The 10,271-nt window shown below is 36.3% G+C and overlaps 1 protein-coding gene across 4 annotated transcripts; it reads left to right on the plus strand.

Moving 5' to 3' along the window:
- Positions 1 to 259: 259 nt before the first annotated feature.
- On the plus strand, positions 260 to 9,757 carry LOC142621661 (K(+) efflux antiporter 4-like). Of its 4 annotated transcripts, none has more exons than XM_075794989.1 (20): positions 260 to 688; positions 1,407 to 1,453; positions 1,574 to 1,632; positions 1,774 to 1,837; positions 1,939 to 2,000; positions 2,110 to 2,185; positions 2,279 to 2,353; positions 2,878 to 2,949; positions 3,047 to 3,130; positions 3,799 to 3,867; positions 4,769 to 4,846; positions 4,982 to 5,070; positions 6,091 to 6,187; positions 6,271 to 6,324; positions 7,183 to 7,278; positions 7,376 to 7,564; positions 7,662 to 7,739; positions 8,156 to 8,200; positions 8,778 to 8,867; positions 9,552 to 9,757. In XM_075794989.1, the coding sequence occupies exons 1-20, from the start codon at positions 406 to 408 to the stop codon at positions 9,615 to 9,617; spliced, it is 1,773 nt and encodes a 590-aa protein (XP_075651104.1). In that variant the 5' UTR covers positions 260 to 405; the 3' UTR covers positions 9,618 to 9,757. The 4 variants fall into 4 exon arrangements, 3 of the variants coding, with proteins under 3 accessions (XP_075651104.1, XP_075651103.1, XP_075651105.1); XM_075794988.1 differs by lacking the exon at positions 9,552 to 9,757 and adding an exon at positions 8,971 to 9,501; XM_075794990.1 differs by lacking the exon at positions 9,552 to 9,757 and adding an exon at positions 9,129 to 9,501.
- The last annotated feature ends 514 nt before the right edge of the window (positions 9,758 to 10,271 follow it).

Genomic DNA, 10,271 nt, shown 5'->3' on the forward strand with positions numbered 1-10,271 from the left:
CAAACGATTTTAAACTCGAATTTTCATTTTTGCTCCTAAAGTCCCTCACCACACACTATAAAAAACTCTCCTCCCGTTACGCTTTCCATTTTGCCGCGTGCACCTAAATCCGCGCCTTCCGTATTTATCACCAACTACCTCCGCCTCAAAACGCCGTCGTTCCCAAAGCTAAAATAAAACTACTTTCCCTCTCATTTCTCTACAATATATATAACACTCACACACACAGAGTGACAGAGGCACAGAGAGAGAGAGAGAGAGAGAGAGAGAGAGAGAGGGTCCGAGTCCGAATCCGAATCCGAGTCCTAGAATTGGGGGAGCGCTAAACTACGCCGGGTACGCTAAAGTGCGCCGGGTGGTACTTTACGCCACTAGCGAGAGCCGGAATCGAGTGTTTTCTCGGCAATGCGGGTGAGATCCTCTGCGATTATCGCAGTGTTGTCAGTGTTGTTGTTGTTGTTAGTGTGCGATCCTCTCCTCTGCTTCAGTTCTCGGGCGACTCTCTCCGTGAACGAGTCGGAATCGGCGGAAGCGGTGGTGGTGGTGGAGGAGGAGGAGGAGGGGATCGTCAATGCCACGGGAACAGCTGCCGAGTCGAACGCGTCGCGTAGATCCAATGAGGACAGCTTGGCCGGCATGATCGATCGCGCTCTACAGAGAGAGTTCCCGGAGAATGAGCAAAACGAAGGTTTCGTACTCAGATCTATTGGTTATATGCTTTTGGTGGTTGAGCTAGGGTTTTGGATTTTGTTTTTTTAAAAATGTTGTTGAATTTTGATAGCTAATCTTCTTATTAATAAGAAATTCTGAGCGTTTTAATTGTTAATCTTACCATTAATTCTTTTTTTGTGCGTGTATTTGTTTTATTTCTTTGCCTACCAGAGCTGTGTATTGCAGTGATAGTTTTTTATTTATTTATTATTTTTTAAATTTAGGCTTGGAATTAGGAAATTGATAAATTTGAATTTGGCGTATGGTAAAGTCTGTTTGGTTGCTGGAAAAACTGTGTATTGCGGTGGTAGTTTGTTTGTTTTTTTGCTTGGAATTAAGAAAATGATAAATTTGAATTTGGCGTATATTAAAGTCTGTTTGGTTGCTGGAAAATGAGGAAAAAAGAGTGGAAATAATTAGTTTGGCTACTTGCAGCTTATGTGTTTTGTTCTTTTAGGGGTGCGAGTTAGCTCAATCGGTAAAATCTTTTGTTGTCAAATAAGAGTTCGGTGTTTGAATCCACTTACGCCAAAAACCAATTGGTGTCTTGGTCTGATGATAAAAAGCAATTATTATAGAGTGGATACCATAAGTTGAAATTCTATTGCAACTATCAAAAAAAAAAATTATGTTCTTTCAGTTTTAAATTCAATTAATGGACTTTGAAGTCTCATATTGTTGTGTATTGCTTGCAGCCACTGATTCTGTTGGTAGCTTTAACAACAGTGTAGCCGAGCAACAGGTTTGTAGACACTTCACTTTGAAATTGCTATAAATTTGAGATAACTGTCTATAAGTGCTTTTAGCAAAATCTGGGTCTGTTTTGTTAACTGAACTTAGTATGCTTGATTTATCTGATCAGGCAGTTTTGGAAACTGTTGCTAGAGTGAAGCCGAAGAAAAATGACACTAAGGAGGAAAAGTAGGTGCTTCTTTGTTATTACTATAGGATTATCGATTTCTCTTTCGTCCTAGTAGTTGTTGTTATAGAAAGCAAATTCTATTCTAATATCTCATATTTAGGTATTGCTGAAATCTTTCTGACCCAATATTCATATTCTAGGTCGTTTTTCAATTTGGATAATGAAAATGGAGCAGAAGATGTGCCAACATTAATAGATCGAAGTGTATGTACATGTCATTGGCAATTTTTAGTTAGTTCATAATTTATTTCTATTGTTGTACAAAAAGTTTCAATTTTTAATTCTGGTTGATATTTGATCACCAGGACAACGTCTTTACTCTATCCAATCCAAAGTCGAAATATCCTGTGCTTCAATTAGACTTGAGGTTAGCTAACCTGTTCTCTTCCTTTTCCCTTTTTTTGTGAATCCCGTTATATGTATGACTGGCAGCAACTTGCTGGCTGATTTATCCTGCTTAAAATTCTGTTTTGCAGATTGATATCGGATTTGGTAGTTGTCATTGTCTCTGCAACTTGTGGTGGAATTGCCTTTGCTTGTGCTGGACAACCGGTCTGACATTTATTACTACTTGAGCCTTTGATATACTTCTATAACTACCATATTGCCTCTAAAGACTGTTTCCTCTTGTTTTGATTTTTGCAGGTTATTACTGGATATCTACTAGCAGGGTCTCTAATTGGACCTGGTGGCTTGAGCTTTGTTAGTGAAATGGTGCAAGTATGTAACATTCATGTCTTGCCCGAACTTACTGTTATTTTTTTGTCCCAGTTTTGTTTCCCTATGATTTTTTCTTCTTCTTCTTCTTCTTCTTCCTTTTCCTTTTTGTTTTCATTTTTTTTTTGGTCACTGAAATGAATGTCTAATGGAGTTACATTATGAATCATGTTGTAACATTATTTTCTCCAGACACCAACTAGTCTTAAACTCTTAACATGTGAATTTGGAGAAAGGGATTTTTATTCATGCATATTTGTAATTATCATCTCTGAATTTGGGGCCTGTCTTTAAGCCTGTGACAATAGAAACGTCTTTTATCATTGTACCAAGGCAGTCTGTGTTTTTACCTCACTAAGCTTTGTGAATACTGAGATAGGAAAAATGGTCATGCACAAGGTCTTGTTTTGCCACTCTTATCTTCATGACATAGTGGAAGATTCAAGTCTCTTAATCTGTCATATGCTATATTCACATATTACTATATTATTTTCAGATATTAAAACATCATGTCCATTTTAGCGCAGGTTGAAACAGTTGCTCAGTTTGGAGTGATCTTTCTTCTTTTTGCATTGGGTCTGGAATTTTCCACGACAAAGGTTGGATTGCATTTTTCTTCATGCATTCTTCCTTCTAGCTTGTTTGTATATCATTAATTCAGTCTGTGATAGGACTCTTCTCTTTACATGTATGCAGCTTCGTGTTGTTCGAGCAGTGGCAATTTTGGGAGGTCTACTCCAGATTTTCCTATTTATGTGCTTGTGTGGAATACTAACCTCGGTATGTTTAGCGTTAGTATTATTCTAGTTTTTTAGGCAAGTTTGATATATACCACACTGGATAACAACCAAGGATCTGACATCATTTTTTCTGTCCACGTATAATCTCCAATTATTGTTTTGTAGATAATTCAATTGTTACAACAAGTGGGGCATGCTTTTTTTTGGGGGGGGGGGTGGTGTTGACCCCTGGTTCTCCTCCTAAAGGAGACCAGTCAATGACAAATAGCTACAAGGCTCGTGGCGGAATCTCCAATTATATATACCACATTGGGCAATTTTATATTATTTATAATCATTTTTTATCTTTCAGAGAGGCTTCACAAGTAACCCACATGCAAAGCAAGATAAATTAAAAGGGAATTTGGTTCTAAGTTTTTGTGTGCTTCAACTGATTAGTATTGCTGTGATTGGACAACGTCTGTTTGGCTTGAGCTTATAAGCTTAGCTTTTAGCTTTTAGCTTTTATTTACAGCTTTTTAAAATCTCACTATTTTGAAGTACAGGTAACTTTAGCACACTTTCAGCAAAAAACAGATAAGCTGTTCCCGAGCGGACACTAATTAAGCATTAAGTTGAAATTCTTTTAATTGATATACGTTATTATTTAGACATGAATAAACTTCCATCAATGATTTCCTGATGTATGCAGCTGCATCCTTTCTGCAGTTATGTGGTGGCAAACCTTCTGAAGGGGTATTTGTTGGTGCGCTCCTGTCTATGTCTTCAACAGCAGTGGTAATTCTCCTTCTATAGATTTATGTGTGATTCCTCATATGCTGATTATGTCTTTGTTAGGTGAAGTTATATTGGCTCATTACTGCCAGTACATTTACTCATGCCATGATCCTTAATTTGGTGTTATAGTTTACAACTTTACATAAAACTTAAAATCTCTGTGTGCTTAATTTTTTTAATAATATAGAGAAAACAAGAACCTTTTTTTTTTTTTTTGAGAAACAGAGAAAACAAGAACCTTGTCAATCATACATATGATATGTTTTTATACCTTTTAATAGCTTTGCATTGGTAATTGATTTTAGGGAAGAATTTGGAACAACATCTAGTAGAAGCTTGCCGGTGGTGCTGAACCCTACACACATTCCTAGAAAATGGCAAACCTTAGAACTGTCGTCTTTGCCCTTTTCTTGCAGTTAAACTGGTTTATCTTGTTTGGGACTTAAGAGTGGTTTATCCATCCATCTACATACTGAAAGGAATGTTTCTTTTTCTTCTTTTTTCCACCTGTTTTATGCTTTCTGTTTTTCTTGAGGACTTCAAAACAAGATCCTTTGCCTCTTTGGTCATGAGGAGTTGTTAGGCAAATTGACTAATGAAATATGTGGAGTAACCGTCAGGGAGTTGGTGGAAGGCATTAAAATGCACTTCTTGTCTGTGTTAAAATATCTTTTCCAATAGTAATCATCATTTCAATTGTGCAATCTTGAAAGAGTATGGGTGTTTCTATCAAATCATACGTCTGCCAAAATATTGTATTGACTCATTTTTCTGCATGATTCTCCAGTTTATCTTATTTGACAGTATTAAAGCCAATGTTGATGAAGAGAAACTCTTTTTTTTTTTTCTTTAATTAAAAAAATTATTAATTGTGCTTGTTTCATCTCATAATGGGCCACAGGTCTTGAAATTTTTGATGGAAAAAAATAGTATTAATGCTCTTCACGGTCAAGTCACAATCGGCATCCTTATCCTTCAAGTATGTAACTGCTACCTGTTGTTTGAACAATCATTGAAATCTAAAAGTATATTTTGTGTATAAGATTTATCTTCTATACAAAAATTTTTATGACACAAAATTTGCTGTTAAGTTTTAAGAAATTTGGCATATCAGGACTGTGCTGTGGGCTTGCTGTTTGCTCTGCTTCCAGTTCTTGGTGGTACTTCTGGAGTTCTTCAAGGAGTAATATCCATTACTAAATTGTAAGCAAAGAAAAGAATGAACTGCATTTCCATTATGCAGTGAATGAAAATTATGTTTATTTAATAACTTGAGAATTTTACTGATCTTTGATCTACAGATTTCTACTTTGTTAGGGACAGTCATCTGGCTGGGCAGTGAGCAGTCAGGCCCTGCCTGATATGCCATCACATTGCACATAGCCCAGGCCAGCTTAGCTTGTTTGAACTTTTTGGAATTACATCTTGATCTGCCTTGGTTGGACCATCTTAAATTGCATGGTCTCTCATAACTGGGAAGGTGGTGCTGGCTGCCTGGGAGTTGAGACTCATTGGGGGCTGGGTGTGGGATTGAGTGTATCATAGGCTACTAGGGTGTGGTTATCAATGTAATTTAGAAAAAGGATCAGTCTCCAATAGCTGAACTAAAGTAAGCAGACCTAGCATATTTTCCATGTTCTAAAATGCTGATGCATTTTGAATTTATAGTTTACAAGGATTTTTTGCTTAAGAAACTATTGGCATATATTGAAACAAAATATTAATCTTGTTTTCTACATAATATACATTGTATACTGTAGGGAATGGCGATTATTTCTTATTTTGTTTTAGATAAATACATTGTATACTGTAGGGAATAGCGAATATATCTTATTTTGTTTTAGATAACAAAACAGTTTTTAGGATACACACTTTGCCATATACCCATGTAAGAGAAAATGATATATTCTTTTAGTTCTGCTATTGATGTAGGTAGTTTTATTTTTCTTTAGGTGTACTTGTAAAATGCCCATTAAAAATAGCACAGTTGATGTCCATGGCTTTTCTAGGCAAGCCTTAGGTTTTCATTTTTCTTTAGTGGTGATCGTGCAAGTATTGCAAGGTTTTTGTTTGTTTGTTTTTGTTTTTGTTTAATTAATTAATTAATTTATTATTATAATTTTAAAATTTTTAAAATTTTTTTTTCTTGTTGCTAAAGTACAAGTATTGCAAGCTATTTTCTCTTGCCCATGTTCCTTATCACTTGCTAATTTTGTAATTCAGGTTGGTGGTTCTAATTACATTTTTGGCCATTTTGTCAATATTTTCTCGCACTTGCGTACCATGGTTTCTAAAGCTCATGATGAGCCTCTCATCTCAGGTCCAGAACTCCAGATATATCTTTTAATTTGTTGCTACATTTTATGGTTATGCATTATGTTGACTCAACTTTTTGTTTTGCAGACTAATGAACTCTATCAATTGGCATCGGTGGCATTTTGCTTACTCGTTGCTTGGGTTTGTCCATTTCTTCAGTCTTACTTCTTGCGTTATATTCTGGCATATTCTGTACATATCATGATATGCACAACTTGAGTAAGGGAGACATCTCTCTTCACTCTGCTTTCTAAAGTTACTTATGCATAGTATGAAACATAGAAGTATGTACTTTGTCAGACTGAACGATTCAGTGAATTGTCAGGCAGAGACCGAGGGTCCAAGACTCATGGGGGGAAGGCGATTCTTCCATAGAGAATTGTAATCTTTCGAATTTATTTTAACGTAGATAGGGAGAAAACTTATAGTCTACAAGGTCATTGAATGGGGAAGGTATAGCATGTTTAACACCATCTTGGGTAAGGATGGTGCACGATGGTTCAGTTCTGTTTTAGATTAAATTTTCATACTGCTGCTGGAACATAAGGTCATTCGATCCTTTTGGGAAGCGGGGAACGTATTTGTCTTGCAAAAGCATTAGAATTATTGGGGTCAGTACATCGCAATCACAGAGTTTGGAGCACCGAGAAACAAAGGATCTGTGATAATACCTGAAGGCCATCAATTCTGGGGTTGGAGAGGACTGGGTCAGGTGGTGAAGGAACTGTTGCTTCCAGATTTGAAAGGCAAGTCTATTGTAGTTTTGGTGGAACCGTTGCAGGATCCAAATGAAATACAACTGGCGGGGAGCATTAATTACAGATCAAAAAAGTTTTTATTTGTCCCTTTGTAGTTGTATGATGCGACCCAATTCCTTCCTATCTGCAAAAATCCTCTGACAGTGATATACAAACAAGCATGCACGCACTCACATAATTACATTCCTTCCCTGCCATGTCTACAAGTACGTTTTTAACTTGGATTTTTGTGTCATTTCAGTGTAGTGATAAGCTGGGTTTAAGCCTTGAACTTGGTTCCTTTGCCGCTGGAGTTATGATATCAACAACTGATCTTGCACAACATACACTTGAACAAGTAGTGTACTTTCTTTTGTGTATTTTTTTCTGAACTTGCAAGATGCTTGATGACCATATGTTTTATCTACTCTTATGTGGGGTTTTTTGTCCTTTAGGTTGAACCTATTCGCAATTTCTTTGCTGCTCTTTTTCTCGCCAGCATTGGGATGTTAATACATGTTCATTTCCTTTGGAACCATGTTGATATTTTACTAGCAACTGTTATATTGGTGATCGTTCTAAAAACTTTTGTGGTTGCGACTGTTGTCAAGGGATTTAGATACAGTAACAAGACTTCGATTCTTGTAAGATTCACTGAACTGCTAGCACAGTAATATCTGCATTTTGTCTATGTCATACATTTTATTGACAGAGGAGCCTTAGGTTATTCCACATGCGTAGGTCGGAATGTCTCTTGCGCAAATTGGGGAATTTTCTTTTGTTCTTCTAAGCCGTGCTTCAAATCTTCATCTGATTGAGGTGAGTGTTTTAAATTGTAAGCATGCCTATCCATGGTAATTTAGAAAGCCATCTTCCCAAGAAACGTTTGTTACTTTCATGACTGAGGTGTGAGGAAAATGGGAAGTAGAGCTGTAGAAGCTTTTAAGTTGTTTGTTTTATGTTTTCTTCTTTTCCAAAATTTGAATTCCTTATTTAAATTAGGCTAATCAGTCTTATTAGACTGGTTTGGTGGATTTTCGTTCAATCAGTTTCCAATTTAAGAATCATTTGTATTTCTTTTCTAAGCTAAAGAATCAAATGGAGCAAAATATGAGCTCACTTGCTTAAAGGAAATGAAACTCAAGCAATTTTATGACTTTCCTAACAGTTAATTATCTTTTCAGCACTGTATTTTGATCAGTTGATCTTGCAGCTTATGCTTTATTCTGCTGCAGGGCAACTTGTATCTACTGCTGCTTGGCACAACAGCTCTCAGTCTGGTATGTAAGCCATTTTAATACATGTTGCAAGTAAAAAGTATGAAATGCATATTTAGAAATCTTTCTATAGTATATTTGTTGTGGTAATATTTACTCATTGCAGTGTACCAGTAGCCCCTTGCATGCCAATTTGTTCAGGCAATTTAACTAAAGAGATTCTTTTGTATGCCAAAAAATTCTGGGAACAACTTGCCAATGGACTTTGTGCCCACTGGCTCATCCACTCCCATTTATGGGGTAAGTCTGAGGGTTGAATCCCCTAAAAACCTCTACCTACTGCCCCTCACCCTCCCCAAAATAAAAAATAATTGTGGGAACAACTTAATTATAACCATCCTATGGTTGGTTGGGAATTGATAATTAAACTTTAAAAAGATGATGCCGTGCACCCTGGGATTTGTTGATATGCATCTGAAACGAGTTCTGAAAAGGAATAAATGCAAAAAGACCCGTGGAGGATGAGGTGATAATAGCCAGTTTTGATGTAGTAGTGTTTATGTTATATTGATTTATTATTAGTTGAGTATATGTGCTGAATCAACCAAATATTATGATTTGAACCAATAAGATACTGCAGGTGACTACGCCATTGCTGTTCAAGCTAATTCCTGCTGTCGTACACCTTGGGGTGTTGACGCGGTGGTTCTCTCCAGATAGTTCAAGTGAGGTAATTTTCTGCTTTTGAAGATATTCTTGTACGCCCCAATTATTTACCACATCAAAGGTGCAAAATTGTTTGGAGGTATCTTGAATATAATTTCTCCTCCCAGATTGGATTTAAAGTGGATAGCCTTCGTGCAGAGAGTGCTAAGCGTATTACTGTGATGGTCCAAGGCTCTCATGATTCATGATGTTAAATAAAAACATGAATCAGAAAAATGCAATTTTCAGCATTTACCTGATGGTCTTCTTATACTCTGGAGGACAGGTGCTTAAGCGTGCAAAAGGAGGTTGACTAAGTGAGCAGTATTTTTTCTAGTGCAAAGCTTGCCCTACTTCGATAATCATTTCCGACCTGGCGTGAATGGCCACAATTGGCAATTGCGACAAGACAGAGGGTGCCGAAGATATGCAATCCGCATGCTAACATATTCTAGTTTGATTTAGGCCCATCACATTACCCTGCTGGATGGCCTGCTATATTCTGTAAATTAGTGTTCATTTTGTAATGTAATTCATTTCACTGTTTTCTTTTAGTTGATTGTCATATGCTTTGTTCTCTTGTATTAATTTTGTGTATAAGTCAGAAATCAATGCCATTATAGTCTCACAGATGCATCAATTTTTTTTCTTCATTAAATGACACCACTGTAATCTGAATTTTGTTTTTTATTTCCTCAAATTTTGTCAGGACATAGAATCATTTAATGCAGTGCTTCACAATTGGAAGTTCCCAGTCACTAAAGCCAAAGAATAAGCTGTCAAAAACTGAATCTTTCTGCCTGTGGCCTTTACTGCTGGAACATCGTAGAATATGGGACCATTGACTTGAGAATTGAGGATCGATAATGAAATTAGCCGAAAGGGAAACAAAGTAAAATGGAGAAAACATATGGCAACATCATGTTGTCTTCTTTTGCGTTGGACCACATGCAACCTGGATTTTGAAGTGATTCTCTCAAATTTTCAGTCACTTGAGTGACCCGATGTCGGTATAGAAGGGTCTTGTCGATGGAATTTTATTAAACACTCTCTGACCTTTCAAATTGATTAATATCCAATATATCCGAATGTAAAAAAAAAAAAGTTCAACGCTCAAGTACTAATAAAATAGAAGCAACAAGCAAGCATGCCCTAGATAAATTCTCTGTCCTGCAAAATGAGTGGGGGTTCTCTCGCAACAAACGAGATGTTATCCATGAAAACGAATGATACTTAAACTAATGCTTCTTTCAATATAAAATTTAGTTACAAAATTAGTTGTAGTTTAAAGCTACAAGCTCATTTAATAAAATAAATATTATAATATATTTTAAAAATCTAACCGTTGAATTGTATGTTCGTTACTCTCTTAATACACATGTTAAATTTTGTGTCAATCGGTTAATATTTACTATATGATCTATAAGTT

Source organism: Castanea sativa, chromosome 1 (assembly GCF_040712315.1).
Source record: "Castanea sativa cultivar Marrone di Chiusa Pesio chromosome 1, ASM4071231v1".
Taxonomy (NCBI): domain Eukaryota; kingdom Viridiplantae; phylum Streptophyta; class Magnoliopsida; order Fagales; family Fagaceae; genus Castanea; species Castanea sativa.